The sequence below is a fragment of the Perca fluviatilis genome, chromosome 11 (genome assembly GCF_010015445.1).
Source record: "Perca fluviatilis chromosome 11, GENO_Pfluv_1.0, whole genome shotgun sequence".
Classification (NCBI taxonomy): Eukaryota; Metazoa; Chordata; class Actinopteri; order Perciformes; family Percidae; genus Perca; species Perca fluviatilis.
In genome coordinates, this window is record NC_053122.1 from 11501739 (window position 1) to 11527587 (window position 25849).

Sequence of the window (25849 nt, forward strand, 5' to 3'; positions counted from 1 at the left end):
TCCCTGTTTTATATACTGTACACCTCTCGCCACCTCCCTCATCTGCATGTGATGACACAGGCTGAATATGATGACTACAATAGGCTACGAGGGAGAGGGCAATAACCTGCATAAAATGGGCGTTTATGGAGTTCCCAAGCAGTGAGTAAAATGCTGACTGCTCATCAGCGTGAGCTTGTAGCTCACCTCCAGGTCAATGAACTCTCCTGCAATGGCTTTATGATCACCCCCCCCTCCACTTTTACTGCTGCAGACAGTCTAAAATCAAATAAAAATCTTTGTTTGAAAATATAATCCCTTTATTTCAAGTAGTTTATTATCTTACATTACTTACTTACGTCTGATCTGTAAAAAGATCATCATGTACTCCTTCAAGGTCTTTATTTATAGGCTGGCATTGATAAAACTCCAGAATATAATGAAACGTGATATGAGTCATTTCAGTACTTTATAATGCACTTTTGTTTAATGAGAAAAAATTATTTTGTTGCTATAAAGAGTGAATCCAAGGCTGTTTTCTTTTTTTTTTTTTTTACTTTATCAATTGCAAATCTCAAGTCCAAATTTGCACCATTAAAGCGCAATATCAACTTCTGCATTATAATTTAATCTTGTTGCCCTGTGTGTCAGAGGGGCCTGCTGATACAATCTAGTTTCAAAAACTTAATTATTTAAGTGTGTTGTGCTCAGATGGTATGTAATCCTAAATAAAATTGTGTTTAAAGGATAAGGCTGGTTATATTCTATATTTCTATATTTTAATTTTCACCAAATACCACAACAAAGACCAAAACCACCAATGCCTTTTTTACACTCACTCTAAATTCTGTCTGACTTATCCTGTCTGTGGCACTCAGCCCCTTGCCCATTTGTTCCTACCAAAGACATAAATCTTTAAATATATACTTTCATTTTGCTGTCCCAAAACAGCTGGGCATTGCAGCTTTTAGTCAACGTTTCTCAAACAGGAATAAGTAGTGCATTTGTTGAGGACTATTTGTAGCACATTCGACTCACTTATAAGTATTTAGGGCACCAAGACGCCGTATGTGGAATAGACTTAGAATGAACTACAGTGCCCACGTTCATCACGGTAAAGGAACATGTCGCCTAGTGCAACGATGTGGCCTCTAACTGTGTTTTTAGCTCTTGGGCACAGAGGAATAAGATAAATCAGGCTTTGGCTATACAGTCGATATGTGTTATAGGATCCATTTATTGTTGGTTTTGGTCTTTTCATGGGATTTATTAACACGTATAATGAAGCTGCCTTTTATACTGCACTGTGTACTCGGTATTAGGGATGGATACAAATAACATATTAGGCAGTGGTGGCATGATGGTTAGAGACGCGAGCTTGTGACCGGGCGGTCGTCAGTTCAATCCCCAGACCGACAGGATAGAATCTGGGTGGGGAAAGTGAAAGAACAGCGCTTGTCCCTCCCTCATTACCACCACTGAGGTGCCCTTGAGCAAGGCCCTTAACCCCAACTGCTCCAGTGGAGCTGCTCGATGGCCAGCAGATCAGACTGTGGTTGTACTGGGCATCTTCCAGGTATGAATGTGGAACTGTGTGAATATGATCAGAAGCTGCCTCTCAGTGAACCTTCCCTAAATAAATAAAGGTTAAAAAATAGATACTATCATTCTTTTTTCCTATTCAATGTTTTTTCCTATGAATTGTGAGCACACACGTGCATATGGAAAATTGTGGGGTGCCACACGGCCAAGACAGCCTTCTAAAGATAGCACATTGGCCCAAATATAAGACAACATTTTATTCTGGAAATGACATCTAAAAAAAGGAAGTTGTTGAAGACTTGACAATTATGTTTTATTTACAACATCACACATTTGTTCTGAATAGAGTGTCTCCTACAGAGTGTTGCATTATGGGTTGTTTGTAGCCTGTAATGTTGCTAGGCTAGCGAGTGTCTTCAAGTCTGTGTTTAGTGTGTCTTGTAGAGTTAGTCTGCTCCTAAAAGTGTTTAGTTAGTCCAGTTCAACCTGCAGGAGCCTCTGAAGGCTCACGTGATATATTTTACTGCTACAGAGTGACAAATGAAATTAAGATTGATTGATTTTTTTGTTTTTTTGTTTAATGCATGAGTGAAGCAGCTAATGCCAATCAACTAATGCAAATGCAGCCTCAGTGCTCTGCTGTAACAAATATGGTATACCAGCCATGATTAGTGAATGTGTTTATATACTACAACATTTATGTTAATTTTGTGATATTAAACTGATATTTATGTTTTTGATTTCATATTTTGATTCCCTTTATCTAATAGCCATATTTTTAATTTACATTCAAATTTGTGCCAGTCTGTGTGAACAATACAAGATGTCATAACAGGTGTATTGCTCGGAACCCAAGGAAGCGCAGTGTTGAATGTAAAGATGCTTCCATAAGCGGTTCTGGAGAAAGCCGCAAGCAACAATACCACGGGCCAAGCAATCTGCCTGTTCAGAACAGGCATGTTTTGAACAGACACTGTACTAGTTGAATAATAACAGCAAACTAGAGACAAAAAGCAAGCCCTTTTTTAATCTTCCTTTAAAGAAAAACACAGCACATGGTGGTCTGTGAAAATAGCTGTTTTGTGTGAGATCGAAGTTAAGTGCAGCATCAATAGCTTTTACCTATTTACACTTTGTCACACAGAATTCAAAGCCAGACGTGTTTCAGTCAAGTAGACACCTTAATGGACAGTTTTCTGCCGCTATTGTGTTCAAGCAACATTATCCTGTATTTCTGTTAACAGTGTCTCTAAACCATGGAAAGTCAACATGGCCTTGGAGCTCTTTATGGATACATAAAACATCATACTGGCCAACATCCTATAAAAGACACCCACTATCTCTCTTTTTACTGTCTCATTCTCACTTACACAAGAGGTCAGTGTGCTGAAGTGCACAAATGCAGTTTAAAAATCCCACTTCTCATCACATTTAATATGCTATCTCCCCCCCAACTGCAGCATCTTTATATTTTTTAAAGCTGGCTGAACTGTGTTCTGCAACATGACATGACATTGGGCTCAGGTTGGCCTTTAACATGCTTTGACCTTCCAGAATATTCTTCATGATGCGACATTTTCAGCATAATTCATTTTTCAAGCTGCTGTATGAATTTTTAAGGCACATTTCTTCTTTGTTGGCGCTTCCACGGTTGATGTTCTATTACATTTTCCTTTCGCTTGTCCCTGGTTGAAAAATAATAGTTGAATCAACTTTCATAACAATAAACACAGCATCTACAGTATGTTGACTCTGAAGTATAGTAGGAAGTGGTGGAATGTGAACTAAGTGCAGTTAATCAAGTACTGTACTTAAGTCAAATCTTGACTTACTTGTATTTTACTTTTCTGCTTCTTTTTACTTCTATTCCACTACACTTTAGAGGCAAGAATATAGTGTGCTTTTTGCTTAAATACATTTATTTGAGATCTTCAGTTACTTTGCAGATTAATTTAATACAAAATATAATCAACTTATACATTCTGATGTATTATTGTAGATTAAACTTCCTGACAGTACATAAAGTAGTCAACATTAGTCCCTTTACCCACTGCAACATTAATGATGCTTACACACTAATAATAACAATAATAATAATAATACATTTTATTTATATAGCGCTTTACATGGTACTCAAAGACATCAGCACATATAGCACATTAAAAAACACATAAGCAATAAAACCAACACATAAAACAAGCATATTAAAAGCAATTAAAAACAATAAAACCAGTAACTATCAGGTGAGAAATGTAAGACTATTGTACTATACAGTGCTGCTCATGAGTATAGGAACCCCTGCTAAAGTTGACTAAAAAGAGGAATAAAAAAATCATCTTTTGGAAATTGATCTTAATGCCTTAATTGAAAAGATTAGGAAAAATCCTTTGAGAACACCAATTTTCTTTGTGAATGAATAATGTATCGTTAATAAATAAATGTTCTTCCTTAAAATACAGGGGGCATAAGTAAGTACACCCCTATGTTAAATTCCCATTAAGGCAGGCAGATTTTTATTTTTAAAGGCCAGTTATTTCATGGATCCAGAATACTATGCATCCTGATAAAGTTACCTTGGCCTTTGGAATTAAAATAGCCCCCCCCCCACATCATCACATACCCTTCACCATACCTAGAGATTGGCATGGGGTACTTTACATAAAATCATCTCTCAATGCAAATCAAACCAGCTATTAGGCTAACTGAAATAAAACCATGCCAATCTCTCTATTGCACGACTAAAACAACTTTTAAACTTATTCATGTTCCACCAAAACAAGTTCCTTCCTTCTTAGCACCGCCCAAGACGATTGTGATTGGTTTAAAGAAATGCCAATAAGTCAGAGGACGTTTTCCTCCCATCCCCGAAATGCTATGTGGAGTAGCCAGACCCTCCTCCAGCGCGTTTTGGAGGAGGGTCTGGCAAAGCGACACTACTTACACACTAATGCATATAATAATATGGTATATATTATTCTGGCCATTCTGCATAATGTGTACTATGTTTTGATGCTAATACTGTATTGTACTGTACTTTTACATGACTCGTGTGTTGAGTATGCATGACTATTTTTGCTCATTTTAATTAAGTAAATTTTGCCTATTTTTGGATTAGCCGACGCCAGGCATTGCCAAGATGGCGACGGCCAGAGCCACTGAGAGCTGCCCACTTTGAGCTTTATTTTGTCAAGGTAAATAGAAAGGTTAAGTGTGATCAGATCTAGTGATAGGCTATGTCTTAGCATTAACCAAACGTCAAAAATAATGATGCAATTGTTGAGGAACTTGTTTCTCCTGCCACCAGAATTAGATTTTACGCAGAATGTCCTGGACTAAAGAAATTATTATTTTTTTGTGTCTCAAGGTCAAACCAAGGTATAACCATTCACAGCAGTGAAATGTGAGCAAAGTACAGTTGTTGAAGTTTATTGCCAATGTTGTAACGTTGTGGTTACACTTTAATTGTAGGCTGTAATTGACTCTTTTGATGAAACATTCTCTATTTTTCTGATCTCCTAGTTCCGTGGGTGTGAATCCTACTGGACAATAAGTAACCAGAATTGCTGGCCATTACCTGTTAGCCAATCACACCTCAATGAAGTCATGCTTTACTCTTGCCTCTCTTCTTGTTTTATGATCGGCATTTTTCGATATATGTTAAGAAGGAAAGACATAAAGACGACTAAGCAGGGCTGACGATGACTGTAAAAAAAAAGACAAGAAAAAAACAAGAATATGAACAAATGGACAAGGAGTTTATGAAGAACAAAAAAGGGGAAGAGGGGGAAGGAAGAAAAGATTCTAAAGAAAGATACATATAGATAGATTCCTTTTATCTACAGCTATAAAGAGGGGATTTGCGATGGAGGAATTAAAAGAGGGGAGGCCTTGATATGCAAATGAAGCTGCTGCTAATCAAAGCAATAAGATTAGCCTTCCAAATTGAGATGAAGAAAGGCTCCATTATCTGGGCCGAGTGTCATGTTTAATAACGCGGAACGGCATGGTAATTCACTAGTTGTGTGTGTGTGTGTGTGTGTGTGTGTGTGTGTGTGTGTGTGTGTGTGTGTGTGTGTGTGTGTGTGTGTGTGTGTGTGTGTGTGTGTGTGTGTGTGTGTGTGTGTGGTAAACAAAATTATAGAGAATTATAAATGTGAAAGACAAATTGTAACCCTTTTTTTTTTTTTTTTGTGTGGTGTGTGTGTGTAAAGAGAGATGTGAAAGGCGGCACAAAAAGCAGGTTCCCATGGGAAAGTTGTGTGTTTTTTTTTTGTGTGTGTGTGTGTGTGTGTGTGTGTGTGTGTGTGTGTGTGTGTGTGTGTGTGTGTGTGTGTGTGTGTGTGTGTGTGTGTGTGTTGGCTTTGATAAAGTTGTGTGCTATGTATAACATACATATACAATTCAGCCTCACCCGGTTTGATTAGGTATCAAATGAGCTACTTAAAGAGTGAGATAGAGATGGAAAGGGGTGTAGGTGACACAAGGACTGCAACACATACAGGTGCTTTAACAAGCACACATTCCAACACATGATAGAGAGAGTTAATTAACCAAACTGTGCAAGTATGATGAAATGCAATTTGATGTGGTGTGATTTTCAGTTTTTTAGTTGTCTTGAACAAGTTTTTAAAAATGTTGCCGTTGTTCAACTAGCTACTTTTTGCTGCTTTTGGTAAACTGAAGCATTTCTTTTTGTTTTAGCAGCTAAAGAGCCAGATATTTGTACCCAGTTGTTGGAGGCTAAAGGAGATAAAAGAAAATATTGGACTTACCATGTGTCAGGTTGTCAGAAATATGACTCAAAATGAATGCTAATGTTGCTCTGGGTCTGCTGGATAATGGGCTGTGGTTTGCTAATATCTTCACCACAACAACCTTTTAAGGTAAATGCCAATATTGTGTTTAGAGAAGTCAAAGTTGACCTTTTTTTCTTTTTTTTACTAAACTAACCCTAAGTGAAAATACATCATGTACTTAACTTGCGTATGTGACTTTCTTATTTGTCACCTAGTAGACCACTGTGTGTGTCCCGTTTGAAACCAAAAGTCAATGTTGACTTGTTTTTAACTTACGTACCACCACGCAATGCGGTCTTAAGAGTTTGTTGTTATGTTACGCATTTCTGTGAGATCAGGTTGGTTTAGTATATAAAATGTGTATGTGCTCAGTAACAAGTAATATATCTCTCAAATGTAAAGGAGTAAAAAGTTAAAATACTTCCTTCTGAAATGTAGTGGTGTGGAAATATGTAGCATTAAATTGACATATTGAAGTTCTTCAAAGTAATACTTGAGTACAGTCCAGTACTACATGTACTTTTAGTTACTTTGCCTTTGGATTTTTGTGCTCACTTATAACAGACCTGTGTGATGATTAAAAAAAAAAATGAATGAAAACTTTAGCACATGCAGTAGTAGTACATTGTCTTTGCAGCAAAGTGGTTAATGGCAAATATGATACAGCTAACTAGAAGAAGCACTGGTGTGCAAGAGAGGCTACCAATTGTTTATGGTAATTATACCAGTCTATCACAACTAATTTGAGCATGACTGTTGATGGTTGAAAAATGCTTCACATAAGCAACTTTAACTTTGAAGAGCCTGACAGGGAGAGCTGCCTCAGTAACTCTGGCAATGAGCCAATATAACCATTAAACACAGAGACAGAAATAGGCCACGGTAGCCACCAACAGTAAGCATTCTGTTGTTGTTATCTTTACTGTTTCTCAATCCATCCTGACAGCCTTACCATCCTTTGGGGAAGGAAATGGCAGTCACTGGTGATTAGAAAGCCCCCACCTCATCCAGGGAGCCAAATTATGCCTTCATTAATATTTCATATTACACAGGACTTGCAGAGAAACCACATGTGTACTCAGCCCTTTGTCTTCATGTCAAATGAAATGTGCTCGGCAATCATCAGAGGGTGCAGGGTTGGTGAGAGGAGGGGCGATGTCAGGAGGGGAGGAGGAGAAAAGAAGGGGTGGAGGGAGATGAGAGGAAATGATGGCGGGAAGGAGGCGAGGGAGGGAAAAGGAGGATAAGAAGTAAAGCCAGGAAAAGAGTTGAGAGTTGAGGGGGGGAAGAAGAAGAAGAAGAAGAAGAAGAAGAAGAAGAAGAAGAAGAAGAAGAAGAAGAAGAAGAAGAAAGACCAGGTGGGATGAATAAAGGGACGTAAGAGAATATACGAGTGAAAGGAGAGATGAGGCAAGAAGAGGAGAGGAGATATGAAAGCTGAGGAAAGTAAAGTGATAACATATCAGCAGAGTAGATGAATGCAACTAGATCAAAGGAAAAACTAAAGGGGAAGAGGAGAAGGGAGGAGAAGAAAGGGGAGTGGAGAAATACCTTGGTGCTTTAAATAATGTAAAGAGGTGAAGGCGTACGCTGGGCTGAACAGAGGACAAAGAGGTTTGTAATACACGTGAGAGCAAGCCAGTGAACAGAAGTTGTAATATTTTTAGTTAGCTTTGAATTATCAGCTTATCTACATAATATATCATCAAGAGACGATGTATTACCGCCAGATAGAAACACAGTTTCAGGTGCTCAGTGTACAAGAGTAAAAGAGCTCCCACTAAATAAAGAAGAAAGACAACCACAATATCGTAGCTTTAGAAAGACCAACGACAACATCCTATGAGAAAACCCATGAGTTAACGAAACAGAGACTAGCTAGCTAGAAGAGCAAGTGGGACTTTGGCTTTCCATAGCTCTGATGCATAGGCTAACTCTGTGCTAATATGACGACTTTTAAATTGTTAAAGGACAATTTCAATTTAGCTAGGCTAGCTGTTTTCCCCTTCTGCCAATGTTTGTTCTAAGCTAGGCTAAACACATGTTGAATTTATGCCTCATGATATTGATGTTAAACATTTTTTCTTCATTTCTCTCCCTTTGTCTGCATGGAAGTCTAAACTAGCAGTGCATTATAACTGGAATCGACTAACACACTAAATGTTCCTATGGAATAGGGGGAATGCAAACATTTTGGAGGGAAACACGAAAAATATAGAAAACGGACATTCCTATTCAATATATTTTATGTGCACCGTTGCCATTGCAAAGAACTGTGACCGCTGACTAATTTTTGCATAAACTACCATATAAACCAACTTGCGGAAAGTTGTGTACTTGCAAGATGAGCTTTTGCGACAAACGAGCAGTGGAATAGTAGCACGAACCATGGCGAGGTGTCTTTTGTGCACTGTTCATTGCCTTGCTGCTAGAGAGGAATTGAGGATTGCTACAACAATGATCATCAACATAAGACAGAAAAATTTGTTTTAATGGAAGGCCTCAAACTAGTGTGTGAGACACTTTACTTTATGCCCCACTGATGTGTGTTGTCACCATTACAACTATTAACAATCACCATTTTCTCTTGAACTAGTCAAATGACCACAGAAATTGTATTTCAGTTTCATGTGAGGTGAAGCAAAATGTATTGTAAGGGAACACAGAAGTGGTTCAGAAAAATAAATTTCCACCGTGATCCTACAGGGGTTCCATATTCTCCTTCCTCGCGTCCTTGTCCTTGACAAGTCTAATGTCCCTTCCAGTCTGTCTGGGACAATTTCTGTATTTTGGACTTGGTCAATGTGACCTGCCAAGTCTCACTAAAGACTGAGGACAAGATGGTCTGCGAATACCACTGTTGCACCAGAGACAAGGGGAAAAGGGGTCATGCAGTTGTCATACTGACCTAAAAGGGGCCTTAATGTCTTTAAAGCTCACACTTAAGGCTAAGTTTGTTGTGGCACATTATGTGTGACTCTCATCTCCTGTAGCCTTAAATATGTGCTCAAAATTGAGAGAAAATCATGTACTTTTTAGTTGTGAATGTGAATAGATGTGAGAAGGGGATCACAGTTTAGGCACACTGATTGGTTAAGTGATTGGTTAAAGGCTTTAAAGTGTGCTGTAATGTTGCGTTTATGGTGCCAAAGATAACAATTTTCATTTAAAAGTCTGTTATTTGACCTGCCTTATATGCTGGAAATACACAGACAAAGAAAGTGTTAATAATGATGAAGACAGAGGTTTCATTCTGGCTACTGGTGTATAGAAAAATCTAATTCTGGAACAATAAAATACATTTTTTACTAGTAAATAATGGTAACTACATCACCAAACCACAAGTACCAGTGAGAGATTTGTGTGAATTGTCATGTAACAGAAATCACACCTCTGTCCAAAATGTCCTGGGAGTGACAAAGAGAACTGACCATCATACATAATTGTATCCTTGACTTCAAGGAGCACACACTTAGTGATTATTATTGGCAATCCATCCAACTGTGTTTGAGTTATTGCAGTCTGGACCAAAGTGGTTGGCGGACCCACCGACCAGCATTGCGATTCACGGAGCGTAGCCGCTAGCATGGCTAAAAAGTGACAACCATACCAGAAATACATTTTGGGCTAACAGGGCAAATTTACAGAATCAGGTTCATGCAAATAGGAATCAAATCAAAAGTAAATACCCTGTGGGCCTGAGCCCCGCTGAAAGAAATCTCTTTATGTCCGAGATTGTCTGACCCACAGCAAACAATAAAAGCCATAAATCAAGCCTGTCAAGACAAATGGCCCGTCCCCCATATAACTGTGATAACACAGATACAGGTGGCATTGGGTTCATCCCATTGTCCATAAATGGGGACGATGTCGCTAGCAGATGGGGCTTCTCTTGTTGAAAACAAAGAAACACATGGACATGCGCATACGCACAGACACAAGTGATGACAAAGTGACTGACAGATGTTAAATGTGATCTATACTTGAGGTTCTAAAATGTAGCGAGAGGGGATAAAGACCGTCTCTTCTCCAAGGGTCTGTATTGCTGACTACTTAGAGCTCCATGCTTGTTAATTACACAGACACACACACACACACACTTGACAGGGAGCTACAAGATGGTTGGTCGGCTGATTAACACTAGCTTTCCTGCTGGTTGAGTGTGCTCCCATCACGGTGAGATTGCTGCAACCTCTTGTTAACCCTCATTGTATGAAACAACCCAGTGGCTCACCTTCAAGCACACTTACCAGCCTCTTATTCCCAAACCTCTCTCACTTTCAACAATTATGTCCGTGTGTGTGCATGTGTCCTTGTGAGCGTGTATCCCTGTCCCTCTCACTAGCTAGGAAGTTAGTAGCAGCAGCTCCGAGAGCACTTTAATATGCTCTCTCTCTAACCTGATTATTAATTACAGTCTGCCTCTAGCTGACCGCAGCCCAAACACTATCTAACACTGTTACCAAGGAGACCGACACAAAGTCATTTTACAAACAACAATCAGGACATCCGCATTTAGGCAGATTTACAGCACAGCCGGCTATTCATGTCTGTATGAACCGTTGCGCTTTAAGCATTTTAATCAACATGCAATGCCGATCAAACCTTATTCATGTCAAATACAAGGGAAAGTGCTCATATTTAGGTTACACCTGTAACTAGCTTGGCATCATCTCAAAAGCGACATAACTCACTAAACACTCAAGATGAAACCCATCATCTGGTTGCAAAATCATAAGTTGATCAAAGCGACTGCATGCCAGAAAGTCAGTCATGCCTGAGCTGTACGGCACTCAGCAGTAATCAACCTGGAGCTGTGCCTGAAGCGAGGCTGTGGGCCATCACTCTTTAAATGGGCTGTGTGTGTGTGTGTGTGTGTGTGTGTGTGTGGTGTGTTTGTATCACACTTGTGTTGAAATGGAGAGCAGATTAAGTACTTGCCAGCAGCAAAATATGGCTTTTAATGTTACACAAGTGTGTCCTGTGTTATTTTAGTACTGACCATACGGTGCTGTATTGCACTCAGTGACACACACACATACACACACACACACACACACACACACATATGCATCTGCAAAATGCTTTTTTTCTAAAAACTGTTTTTCATTCAGTTTTTCCTCACCAAAGTGCATTGTGTTGAACTTGAGGCCTGACAAATGTGTTGAACCCACTTCCTTATTTTAAAACCTGCGTTATTTAAATCCTTGTTTGCTAGCCTGTAGTCTGAATGTCACGCATGTGCATCTTTGTGTTTGTGCATGGGATATAAAGAAAGATGGGGCCACTGGGGGCGCTTATTCTGCTGTAACATTTAAAAATGTCCACAAAAAAGGTCTGTGTACCCTTTTCAAGTGTACATTAAAAGACTGAAAAAGAAAAAGAAAACTTGCTTTATGTTGACTTGAAAAGCTCACATGTTGCCACATTGTGCTGACTGGTATTAAAATGACTCGCCTGAGTAGCTGCCTCTGGAACTTTGATTTAGTCACTTCAAAGTATTTTTTTTATGTAGTGTTCTTTTTTTTTTGTCCGCCCCCCTGTTGAATTTGGAAGCGAGCACAGTCAAAAGCAATATGCTGCTGCAGCTAAAAGTATAGATATATTGATAGTGAACAAGAGGGGCGTCATGGAAGTCCAAATTTCTGGGAGGGGGGATGTGGGGGCTTTATATTAGGGTAAATACTATATAGGTCTATTTATTTAGAGATGTGTATATCAATTATTTTTCCTGTTGTGGTTTTTGAAGATGATACTCACTTATTCTTTCACTTCTACACTGCTAAATTGTGTCAGCTTCATCCAAAAATATGAAGGGGCATAAATTCAGATAAAAAGACAATATCCACAATGCAAATTCATTTAGACAACATAGATAATAAAGCCACAGTTGAAATGAAGCTGCCTATATGAGGCTGTGCTGATCACATAGCAGTGTGTGCTCCATTGCCAATAAAAGCTTAGACAGATGTTCAGCCTCCTTGAAAGATCCATCGTCACCACTAGCCTAAGTGCATGTAACCTGTAACCACACCTACACACACTACTTTAGCTGGTGGCCAACTATCCTGCAAACCACCTACGCCTATATTTCCTAAATGCAATTTTGTATAACAAATTGCATTTCATCTTCACACGATTGAAAGAGGGATTAAGCTCTACTAACCACTTCAGCAACATAGGCTATTGTTAAGCTGTAGACTACATCTCCTCCAGCATTAATGTCCAACCGAGTGCTGTGTGTGTGTGTGTGTACGCGTACCATTGATGTTTAATAGAACTTGATGGCAGAACCCCATTCATTCCTATGAGAGTTGCTCAGTGGCACATGAAGCCATCATGGAGCATAAAAAAATACCTGGATGATCGCCACTGCAGGCACACTGGAGACCTTCACCGGCCGAGCCGGCTACTTCCAGTTTAGCGCTCCGCTAACTTCAATGGGGATTAAATGATTTCATCGTGTGGCTCTTCTAGACTTTCCAAATGTTATCGGACAGAATGGATCAAATTCTTATGGTGAAACAGGTCATTTTGCAGACGTTGTGACATACAAACAAAATGATCCACTGATTTACAGATGTCTCTTTAGCCATGTTAATCTATGGGGGAAAGTAGGTTTTTCGGCCAGAGAACATCACGTGACCAGCCATCTATGTTTAATTTGCTTTAAAGCCTGGCAAACGTCCTAGGGGCCTGGTGTATACCTGCTGTTGCAAACATATTTCATACTGTATTGTTTTGGAAGAAATCAATATCATAAGGAAAAATGGAAAGAAGGGGTGATGGCAGGTGAAATATAATGTAAGAGAAGCAGATATGGTCAATTCCGTTACTCCTCTAATAGCTCTTTCATTTCTGTCCACAAGGGGGAGGGGATGGGATATCTGGACTCAGGCAATTATACTTCTATGACAGATGGAGCCCGGGGGGGTTGTGGGCTGTGGTTTCCTCATTGGTAAGAGGGATTACATGCTAGAAACTGTGGAGGGGAACCCTGATCTAAAAGGGGGAGGAATAGATGGATACAGAGCTAATGGCAGCCAACAGTTGATTGGCTGTGACTGCCAGCCAATGGGTGTAAGAGAAGAATAAAGCGACTCGACTGGTGATTAGAAAGTCTCATCTATTAGCAGTTGGGGGAAGGGAGTGAGGAAACAAGGGTTAATGTGCGTTGAGTGTGTTTGTGGTTTTGTACTGGATGAATGACACATAACACACGGGAATGGTTTTCATATATCAACATGAAGTCAACATTGCATGCAAGCAGAAATTGTTTTTAATATCCCCTCTGTCATCTCTCCTTTGGCCTGAAAACATGTTTTCCAACTTGTTTTTGTGGTAGTAGAAGTTACTAAAGAAAGAGAGTGATAAGGCTGAGAGAGTAGGCAAACACAACCGTGTTCATGGAGTCAGGGATGTCAGCAAACAGATTGTAGGTGGTGTGGATGGTTGCCATGACAAACTGGAGCTGGGATGGAGACAGGTGGGAGAAGAAGAGAGAATGAGACAACACCAATACCACTTTGAGGGACCAAAAACTAAAAAAGACAAAACAAAATTCAATATTTGCTTGGTGGAAAAAAAACTGACATTTCCATGGAAGCAGCAAACTATGTCAGAGCAGGTCACCGCTGAAAACCAGTCAAACAACACATGAAACTGTACTGAGCTCCCCAAAAATTTGACTTTATGATTTTGTGATCTCTTTTCTTTTCACCATTACATTCAATTATTAAACCGCAGTGGTTCTCATCTTATCATTTTTAAATTCTTATTCTTAATTGTTTTCATTATTTGTAACATTTTTATTACATTCTTCATAGTATACTACAGTATGTAGACATGCAGATGCATGTGTTGTAAAGTGCATATAGTACATCTGTGCAAACCTTTTATGACCCTTTTTTGAAATTCAGAATATTCAAATTGACATCCAAAACCTTGTGAAACTTGCTTCAGCTGTACTAAACTACAGTCATGCCTGTAAAGCAAGTTCCATTTTGAGACATTACATGTCATTTAGCTGACGCTTTTATCCAAAGCGACCTATAATTGCTATGTATCAGAGGTTGTACGCCGCTGGAGAAACTAGGGGTTAAGTGTCTTGCTCAGGGACACATTGGTTGATGTATCACAGTGGGAATTGAACCCAGATCTCCCACGCCAAATGAATGTGTCATAGCCACTGCGCCATCACCACACCCTAGACAGAGGAGGAACCTACAAGGCAATGGTCACGTCAAAGATAGAGGTAGTCGCAGCAGTGTTGCCAACTTTTCAGACCCTCTTAGTGACTTTTCATAAGAAGAAGAAGACATACTTTATTGATCCCCAGGGAGGGGGAATTCATTTTTACACTATGTTGTTGTTACACACAGGCCCGGAATACATGCATATGCACAAACAGAACCCCAAAAATGCGCTAATGGAGAGATGGCAGAGTGAGGGGGCTGGCCACTACAGGCGCCTCGAGCAGTTGGGGGGGTTGGTGCCTTGCTCAAGGGCACCTCAGCAGTGCCAAGGAGGTGAACTGACACCTCTCCAGCCTCCAGTCCACACTCAGTACTTGGTCTCTACGGGGACTTGCCAATTACCTACAGACTGAGAAAAAAGGACTTGGGACAAATTTAGAGACTTATTCAGATAATCAGAGAGAAAGCAAGTAATATGTATTATTGTATTTTTTCCCCATGCATGCCGCTCAGAGTAATTCACGGCTCTTCTGCCAACAGCACGGGAGGGATCTCTCCCTCTGTTTGAGCAGGCAATCAGTCAAAACAAACCACTTAGCTTTATGCAAATGGTGCAAAGTTACCAGCTAACGCTATAAGTTTAAAGACAAAGACACGGACAACATCCGAAAGAAGTTCACAGCTGTTTGAATGTACACGGGCCGTGTTTAACATTGCTAAGCCTCTGTCCTCAATCAATAGGTCGGTGTGTAGCCAAAACCCTAAAGCATTCCTTGCTTTATCGTCTATTTTAAAATAAATGTGACCATAATATACAAAATGAAGATCATGCTGTATTGAAGAAGACTTAAAGGTCCCATGACATGGTGCTCTTTGGATGCTTTTATATAGACCTTAGTGGTTCCCTAATACTGTATCTGAAGTCTCTTTCCCAAAATTCAGCCTTGACCAACTGCTACTTTGCTCATTTGAAAGCCATGATGTCTCTCTCTCTCATGGGTGATTTCTCTGGGCAGGAAAAAGCAGAGAAAGGGGAGGTAACCTTGCTCCTTATGAGGTCATAAGGAGCAAGGTTACCTCCCCTTTCTCTGCTTTTCCAGATCGGCCCATCTGAGCTTTCATTTTCTCAAAGTCAGAGCAGGATACCCAGGGCTCGGTTTACACCTATCGCCATTTCTAGCCACTGGGGGACCATAGGCAGGCTGGGGGAATGCATATTAATGTTAAAAATCCTCATAAAGGGAAATTTTCATGCCATGGGACCTTTAAAACTAGTGGTCAAGACCATAATATCATTAGGAAAATGTTTACTGAGTTAATAAATCAAGTGAGAAGTAGGATCATTTCCCCATAGACTTCTAAACAATCAGACTTCTTTTTGGAGCTCATGGAGTCGCACCCTGTTGGAAATTAGAAAGAGTGCAGTTTTAAGGCACTTCTGCATTGGCTTCACCTTTAAACCCAGAGGTTGCCACTTGCTAAAAAGGCAAATGTCATTGTTTAGCTGTCATTGTCATAGTGTAGACTACTCTATATCCATAGGGCCAGACTTTCTATGTTTTAAACCGATGTAAATTCTGCTTTTTATTCAGTTGTTTAACTGTGAGCATGATTTCAATAAACTCAAACTCATATCTTTAATAGGACCGCTATAGTGATTCTGGGCCCAGGCAGGAATAACGTGTATGAATGGACATTATTGACGTTGCACATCTATCCACCCTACTCCACACACACCTCCCTTTCCAATGTAATTAATAATTACCTCTCAAAAACACAAAAGAAAAAACAACCACAGAAATATAATCGCCCCAATCAACACAACTATCTCAGCTTCAGTTCGCCAAATTGTGAAGCCAACTGTTAATGAAGGCTTTGGGGTCACCTCTAAGGTCAGTACAATTATTGTTACATAATGGCGGTCAGCCACCATACTGACCTATATATGCTGCAGCCATATAGAAGGGGGAAAAAACTATAGGAAGCATCGCTCTTTATTAACGCTTTAAGTAGAAAACAGATGGTCCAGTTAGTTAAAACAGTTAGCTGAGGAGCATCAGTGCTGCTAATCTGTCTAGTTGCATCAACAGTCAATCAGAACAATGACAAACCAAACAGGTTAGGCTCGTCAAAGTTGAATACTTTTAGAACATGCTTAGATATCTTTGTTTTTTTACATACCTGAACAGATATGTGTGTGTGTGTGTGTGTGTGTGTGTGTGTGTGTGTGTGTGTGTGTGTGTGTGTGTGTGTGTGTGTGTGTGTGTATATATATATATATATATATATATATATATATATATATATATAAACATATTATATTATCTAAAGAGGTGATCCAAAATGTATTTGGCTACATTAACATATTAAAAGTGGTTCATTTATAGAGAACGATCGGAATGCCAGTAATTAGCCAGTATAAGTTAGAAAGTGCAAAAAAGTAATTTTGAAGTAGTTATACAAATTACAACAATTTCTAATGGAATGCTATTGGTATATACTGCATTGGATATATGCAATAAAAAAAAGTATTATTTCGAAACAATTTACTTTTAATGCTCATAAACATGCTCCTTTAAAAGGTCTTACATATAGAATAGCACCCTCTGCAAAGTTGATTAAATGACCCAAAGATGATCTGGATTATAATTGAAGGATTATGTTCACTAATCCAAACGTATCTCTTGATAATGCATAATAACTAATAATCCCCTTGATGAATGGCTGCCTAATGTGGACGGCAGGGTGAGGAAGTGCCTAACATATGGCAGTGCTGCCATCTAGTGTTTACAGATGTAAGATCTGCACACAACAGGTCAGTTACTTCCTTTCCATCTTTCTTTACAGTATATTTCAGATGATAGTTGAGTTTGTTTGGTGTCTTTTGTCTGGATTTGAGCTCCTCCTTGTGGTGTTGGTACATTAATTAAAACATGTCGAGACTTCAGTTTAATTTCAGTTAAACATTATTTAAATGAATGTCTAGCCAAAGAAAATGTTATTAAATGCATTTTTTTTTCATCTGCAAAACAGCAAATGAAAATTACAAAGAAAATAATTCTCACCTGGAAAAAAACACGATTGTTTTTAGTCCCATTTAGAACATGAGGTAGTGGTGTATTCCAGCCCCTTGTGGCCAAAATGAGTATTACAACACCAAACACTAGAAAAATGATTCTGAGACTCTTCGCAAGAAAGCAAATGAGACTTTTCCCAAATTTCCCAAAACATGGATCTATTGCTTTAATATCTCTCTACTGTAAAAAGGGTTATTCTCTTTATTGTGAAAGAGGACAAAATAACTTTCCATATTCAATTACACAAACTGTACAGGCTAAACACTTTATAAATGTATTTTCTTTTTAATGGAGAACAACAATCCAAACGTTCATTCTACATTCAGGTAATTAATCAGAGGTCAAGTAACAACGCTTTTAAATCCACAGCAAATATGCAAAATGTATTAACCGGAGCAATGTACAGTATGTTAATCCAGTAATACTGCATATAATATAAGTGAAAAATACTGTTTGCTGGTGTGATTTATAATATCTAATGATTTAATTGGATTAAGTATACTAATTAAATTGATTACACCACTTTCCATATGCTTGTACGCATGCAAATGAATAAAAGACCGCATTTGAACCTCTTGTTATATGTAAATAGTAATGAAACAGCACAGCATATCACTTCCAGATCCTGCACGAGACATGACTTACAGAAGCAGAAACTGGAACCAGAAGGAGAATGTTTGAACAGTAATCTGACTGAGGTTGGCTCACTAGCAGCGTACCACATCCTCTGACTCTGTCTGGGTGGCAATAACCATCAGCACATCCGAATCTCTCCACACACATCCATCTACAGCGTCCTGCAGGCAGGTTTTACTTCATAGACTTCATTAGTGGGAGAAGACAGCGAAGCACTGGCTATACGTTTTCCACACAGAGGACTGAGGTGTGGCGATGCTAGCAGAGGAAAAACACAATCCGATTACAGCTGAAACAGATTCAACGGCTCAGTTTACCTGTATGTTCTGTCATCAAAGTAAAAAAAAAACACGTCACCAAAAGTAAAATACTAAGAAGAAAAAGACAGCAAAAACACTTAATTTAACTGGCATCCTGATTATCCACTTCCATCCCAGCAGGATGACTGTGGTTGCCAGGCTGCTGCTTCTGCTGCTGCTGCTGCTGCTGCTGCTGCTGCTGCTGCTGCTGCTGCTGCTGCTGCTGCTGCTGCTGATGATGATGATGAGGATGAGGATGAGGATGAGGATGAGGATGGTGATGATGAGTCGCCCCAGGAGCTGTGTCTTGATCATCTGCGTCCAGTTGCGATATGGGTGTTGTAGTTGTCTGGCTGACATTTAACTGCATCGTCTCGTTCTTCTGGTCACTTGATAAAGTAGAATTAACCTGGGAAAGATAGAATGCATGTTATCATAATGTTCTATCTGCATTTGTTGCATTTATTTGGCCACTCGGGGCAGCAGAACAAGCTGTAAAACATATAGTAGAGATGAGGTGAAGGGCAGAGCTGGGTGATCATTCTGTGGGTTTGCCACTTTCACATTACGCATAGCTATTTGATCCACATAGCTATTTGATCCACAATATAAAACTATTGTGTATGTGTGTGTGTGTGTGTGTGTGTGTTTTGATTACTCACAGTGCAATTGCAGATGTTTTTATCATAGGTGGCTCTGATTGCAGCCTCTACGTAGACGTAATGCAGGAAACTGTAAGGTAGCACTATGTGGAAGGTGAGCAGACCACACCTGGAGAAAAGGGAGAAAGAGATAGAATCCAAATGTAGATGGGAATCACTGCAATTTTATTGGTTCCTGCCTTGGTTCCTTTTACAGAATATAATGCAAACAAAAGACATAGACATGTTATGTTTTTTTTATCTCGAAAATAATTTTTTAATACCATGCCAGGCCCTTTCAAAGCACATAGTTTTTTTTGTATTCTGTATGTGCTCACATAGTGAGATAGTTTTACTTTTAAAACCTTTCACGGTTAACTGAATATTATAATCCAAAAATTGGGCGAATGTAAATATGTATTAGTAAAGCAGAGAACGATCCAAACCAGACCGTATAAACTGGCAAGTCAAGGGTGCTGGGACTTATATTTTAAAGGACAAATTCGGCGCAAAATGAACCTAAGGGTTAATAACATATGTGTACCGAGTCGACCGTTCTCTTATGTTTTCATGCTAATCGAATGTGACCAGTTTCATCGCAAACCGCTAATTAGCTTATAACACTAGCTGTCGGGGCACGGGTAAAGTAAAAAGAAATCTCTACTTCTACACCACTAACAAGGCTCAAAATAGCACCACACTTCCACGGTAGCATAATGAGGGTCCCTACATGGAAACCGAAGCACTGAGAACTTTGTAAGTTTACGTTACAGTTTATTAAAAAGATAGTTCAGAAAGACAGTACCGTTTACGTATACATGCGGGCGCCATCTTGGGAAAACAGTCATGACCAGTCGAACGCCGAACGCCGTGCAACCAGTCACCAGTAACATAGCTCAAGCACGGCGTCCGTCGTTCGACTGGTGACTCGGTACACGTGTTATTAACCCCTAGGTTCATTTTGCGCCGGATTTGTCCTTTAACCATTTTATGTTCGCACTCATTAAAGAGTTAAACTACTGGGGGTTGTGGCATTAACAAAAAGAGCTCCATGTCTTGAAGAGGCCTGACCTATCATAGACCAGGAAGTCATCTTTGTCACCGTCCAGAGCCTCCCACACGTCATTTTGAAAGGGATCCTGCTGGTAGACAGGAACACCAGGGGGCGCTCTTCTCTCCAGCTCCCAGAACATGGCTCTGGACAGAGCCTCCCGCTCATTTACTATCATAAAAGACACCTCCGTCAGGTTGCTGCGGTTCAGCTTGTCACGCAGGCCTCCAATTCTACAGAGGGACGGATAGAGAACGAGAGAAAGCTGTAAATAATTTCCCTTAACGGCTAATCAAGACCGTTTGAAAGGAACTGAACTATCTCTGAACTGCGGGGCACTTCAGACATTTTCTCTGTTGAGCTCACACTCAACCCTTTAACATTCAAACAAGGTCACGATTTACTACATGCGCTTATTCTGGATGATGGCAGGACATTGTATTATCAAGTTCTGTACTTTAGTTGGGTATTCATTAACAAAGAATCAGAAGTTTGCAAGTAAGAAAAAGTCTGATGAAGTGACAGAACACACTATGTTGCTGACTCAATCCAGAGTGTGTGAGCTGCAGCCACTTAATCATTTGTGTGCCACAAGGTTATTAGCCATGAAGATGAAAGATTTTTAATTTTGCGGTTAAAAAAGTGACTGTATTCTTGTTCTTTTGAAACTGAAACAGCTTCCAAACAAGACTATCTTTGACACTTTTTAAACTTTTCCCACTTTCTTTTTTTGAAGAACTCACATGTCCAGTATAGTATATGTATTAGCTAGACAGTAAATAATTATTATTACAAACTTTAATCACCTCTACCAACAATTTTGGAAACACGCAAATGAAACTCGTAAAAATTTCATCAATTCATTTATTTACATTTTTTTTCCATCATAGTAGGGGAAGTACATGTGTTAGTAATAACAGTAACCCTTGTGTTGTCCTCGGGTCAACCCATTTTCAAAGTTTTTTTTTTATCATAAATATGGGTTTCTTTCAACCAAATTGGCCCAAAATTAACATGGATGCACGGATGTGAAAAGTAATCATTAATTTACATGTGAAGAACGTTGTATACGTTCCATACAACGTTCTTGACATGTAAAAATAATGATTACTTTCATGGAATTTTGGGTGTTTCATTCAAATTTATAGCATTTGAAAAAAAACTGTTGAAATGGTCTCAAAACAGTATCCTGACTAAACTTTGACATTAACCAGTCTGGGATTCAGTCAACATCCTGTGATCTTAACTATTAGTAAAACAAAAAAATCCTAATTTCTGCTTTTTTTTTAAGTATAATGTCAGATGAATTAGGTTTATTGACCATGAATAAAAAAAAAAGCTTTAAAAAATTGAGAAAAACGTTTAAAAGGCGACAAAAAAAAAGGAGTTCATTTTCAATTTTGATCCGGAAGGACAAGTTAATAGTCGACGGGAAGACAACACAAGGGTTAACAATGACTATTCACTGCAAGTGTCCCAGTAAGCCTGACAGTGTGTCAGTGTGAGCCAGCATGCACAATACCAGGACCCTGAAACTGAGAACTTCACCTTAAAAACCTTAACCTTAAAAGATGTTATAAAATAAAAAAAACGGCATTTTTTACACTGTCTACAAGTACGTATTCTTACTTGGAGGCCTGAGTGAGACAGAACTGTCAGCTGGCCTTCAGTAGCGCCACCACAACCACGTTTCCGTGCAGCTCTTGCATGGGTGAATGTCCCTTTATCGCCCAGTCAGGGGCGGGTTTGCAGATCCTGGAGGGGTCATTGTCGCCCTCCACTGTGAGACTGACATGCGAGGCCCACAGCAGACCTGGCAGGGCCGCGTACAGCCACAGCAATGAGAGAGGGTTCATTGTCCCTCCCTGGCTGGCTGGGACTGAATCTACCTGACCAGAAAGACATGCAATACTCCATGTCACTTTGACCAAAAGGCACTTTGTACACTGTCACACAGGTGCTACATGTAGCCATTAAAATATCCATAAACCATATTTTAAGACATGCATATAATTAAACAAAAATCCAATGAAAGATAAGTTTTGTAATTGGTGAAGGTGAGTCGTCATCAAGCTAAGATCTTCACAAAATCTGTGCTAAAGTTTTTATACACTGTATATAATTGTGTGCAGGGCAGCACGTGCACTGTCTGGACATTTGGTTCAGGGCGGGGGAAACCTGCCAAAGAATCTTCTTTTAGCCCGGTCAGTCTGATCCCCCAATAATTAAAAGAGTAAACCCTTATTGTCTCTCTCATCACATGTGGAGATAATCTGCAAAAAGAGTTTATTACGGGGTAAACAGCCAACAGACAGAAGAATGCCAGGGGCTAATGGGTTAGACAGGCTGGCATTTAGAAAGACAAAGAGAGGCTGGGACAGAGAGAGTTTACAGCCACAGTGCCATCCAAATTTAAGTTTAAGTTAAGTCATTTACTTGCAAATTTGATCTTACAGCTCCAGTTTTACCAGCATGAAGGAATTGCATTTGTGTGACGCATACGCATTAGCTGCCTGCTGAATTCACATTATATTTAGAGACGTTTACATACACAACATTTCACTGGAATTGGAACTTGTACGATTGTATGTGACAAATGATATTAAGTGGCTAACGGTGCATTAACAAAACAAAAGTGAATATAGTATTTTGAAAGGAGTTGTTGTAGAAAATAAGATAAAAACTACCCCTCTATTGAAAAAACGTCAAACAAAATACAATTGGTTAGCATATTGCATAATGTACCTCTCAAAATAAAAGACTAATTTGAGCCCAAAAAGAAACACTGTCTAAACTTACCTCTGTCCACTCCCTGTCCTCTGACCCACATGAACACAGGCAGTAAAGCCCTGTTGTTTTTAAAGCCTCTGGGGTTGACAGCACTTCCCCCAAATCAAAACAGAGAGAGAGAGAGAGAGAGAGAGAGAGAGAGATCCAGTATCTCTACCCTATATGGTACTTATAGTGTGTAATCTTAATATCTACTTGAACTGGCACAAATCTATGTACAGAACTTCATGGTTCCCAAAAAAAATGATCCCTAATTACTTTGGTGATCCCCTCACCCTGATTCTCTAACGCCATTACCACCAGATTCAAATTCTACTTGGCCCAATATTTGTGAGAAATACCTGCAAAGCTGATCACATTCCCATCCCTCAGATGGACTAACTGTTTTTAGTGTTAATTAGCATACAGTATGTTAACAAGCTAACACAAGATGTGAACATTGTAAACATTGTCATTAGCATGTCGAGCATTTAGCTCAAAGCACCGCCATCCCTCACAGAGCCCCCAGCATTATTGCCGACTCTTGTTTACCATCACAGAAACTTCTGACTAACAAAAACTTTTCCTGGATATTGATCTCATTACTGAGTATATTTACTTTACTATGCATGGCTCAGGCTTTTGACTGTGTAGAGGTGAATGGCACCATGCGACAAACAAAAACCTCGGTTCCACTTTTGTAACAGGCGAGAGCTAGGCCACAATCAATGACAAATCAGCACTACTAACTCAGTTAGGGACTCGCCGCAGTGTTGTCTTGTCGGTCAAATAAGCGGATGTAAACTGTCCTGTAAAGCCTTTACAACCCTGTGTACATTATTTGTCACTCGTTTGAGTCTTACTACCGAAACGTCGTCTTTATGTTGCAGTTCAGCTCAGGTAACGAGCTAACTGCAAAACAAATATCTTATCTCTCGTGTGAGTGATTTTCTCAAAGTCCAACTTAAGTAAAACAGGTTATTCTTTGCTTTCGGCATGAGTGACGATAGCTTGGACAGAAGCTACACTCATGACCTAATAGGCTAGTGTGGCTATTTAGTTACTTCAGTGTCATTTAAGGACACTTGTGGTTAGTTTTTTTTTTTTTACTAGTGGAGTTGTGAGTTTTCTTGTCAGTTCTAACAAGTGTAATTATGGCAACAATACTGTTTATCTGTTACTAATATGCAGTTCAGACCTACAGTACATGCACTAATGTATACAGTATGTCTCTCTCTCACACATTCAAATGCAATGTAAAGTACAGGTAATTCTTTACAATCACTTTATTTTCTCAGTGTCAGTGATGTTTTGGATATTGAATGTGAGCATTTATTTATACCCATTGTGGTTACAAGTTGTGGTACAACTGCAATGCCAGTCTGAATACTTCCAGGCAGAAATATACAATCTAGTGTAGAATCGCACTTCCTATAGCTATTTACCAATTGAGGGTTTACTTTCATTTCCTTGTTGACTATACACAGCTCTTAAGGGTGTCCTACAGAATAAATTCTATTATTTGTTACCGAAAAAAGGTTTCCGTTTTGCAAATGTGATCAAAATAGGCTACATGAATTAAGGACATCAACCCTAATTTTGCTGACAGCATTTGAATGATTTGTAGAAGAGGATATTTCAAACAGCATAGTTTGAGACCAAACCCCACTGATTACGTTTAAATGCAGTTCCCATCGACAGTACACGCAAATAACTTTGGTCTTGTCAAGAGAACACGCTGGAAGGGCTTTGAAACTCAACTTGTCGTTCAAAAGACCCTTTTCTTCATCCGCTTCTGCTAAAGGAGCTTTGTTTCTTTGCGTCTTGAGCAGCTTTTTGATTTAGCATTGATTTAGTTAAACTGTACGTAATAAAGCCTGTAACTCAGAAACGGGAAGTCTCTCTTTAGATTAGGTGTGTGGCTCTTACGATATTCTTTTATTTGTGTGTGGGTTTAAAGCTATAGGGCGTAGTTTCTGTCTCCCCCATGAGGAATTGTAATGACAACTGTCGGCGCGTCCACACGATACAAGCCTTCTGTGATCGTGCGTTGAATGTAACAGACGTTCATTAATATCAAAAAGTTACGCACCAAAGCTTTAACCTCCGAAGCCATACTGGGTGCGGCGTACACCACATTAATTGCAATCACCGTCTTCTTAATGACGTGCTCGCTTTTAGGTGACGGCATCACGGCTCACGCTCTCCCTTCAGCCCGCTGCGGCTCAGACCGGAGATGCGCTTCACTTCCGCCCGCAGCAAGCCACATGTCCTGTGATCCCCTGGATGTTATCACGGCGCACTTTTACGTTTCTGCTAGCCATCCACAAAGCACGGAAGTACAATGTCACTGCTGCATCGCATCCTGATTTCCCAAACATCGGTCCGGCCCGATGCCCAAATCACAGACCGTTTGTGCGTTAATCGTGCTTTAAAAAAAAAGTGTGGCGTTAAAAGTCATTTGTCAACTTGTTATTAACATGTTCATTTTGACAGCCCTAATAAATATATAATTTCTTATTTTTATTCTAATTACATTATTTTTAAGTAGAGCTAGGCAATATATTGATATTATATCGATATTGGGATATGAGACTAGATATCATCTTAGATTTTGGATATTGTAATATTGTGATATGACATAAGTGTTGTCTTTTCCTGGTTTTAAAGGCTGCATTACAGTAAAGTGATGTACTTTTCTGAACTTACCAGACTGTTGTAACTGTTCTATTATTTGCCTTTACCCACTTAGTCATTATATCCACTTTACTGATGATTATTTTTTTTAAATCTCATTGTGTAAATATTTTGTGAAAGCACCAATAGTCAACACTACAATATCGTTGCGGTATCGATATCGAGGT

At 39.4% G+C, this 25849-nt stretch overlaps 1 protein-coding gene across 1 annotated transcript; it reads right to left on the bottom strand.

The window, feature by feature from the left end:
• Nucleotides 1-17730: 17730 nt before the first annotated feature.
• selenop2 (selenoprotein P2) lies at nucleotides 17731-23099 on the bottom strand. Its single transcript, XM_039815499.1, has 5 exons — nucleotides 23016-23099; nucleotides 21846-22101; nucleotides 20237-20449; nucleotides 19187-19295; nucleotides 17731-18933 (listed from the first exon to the last, which is right to left on the bottom strand). The coding sequence occupies exons 1-5, from the start codon at nucleotides 23044-23046 to the stop codon at nucleotides 18628-18630; spliced, it is 915 nt and encodes a 304-aa protein (XP_039671433.1). The 5' UTR covers nucleotides 23047-23099; the 3' UTR covers nucleotides 17731-18627.
• Nucleotides 23100-25849: the final 2750 nt, after the last annotated feature.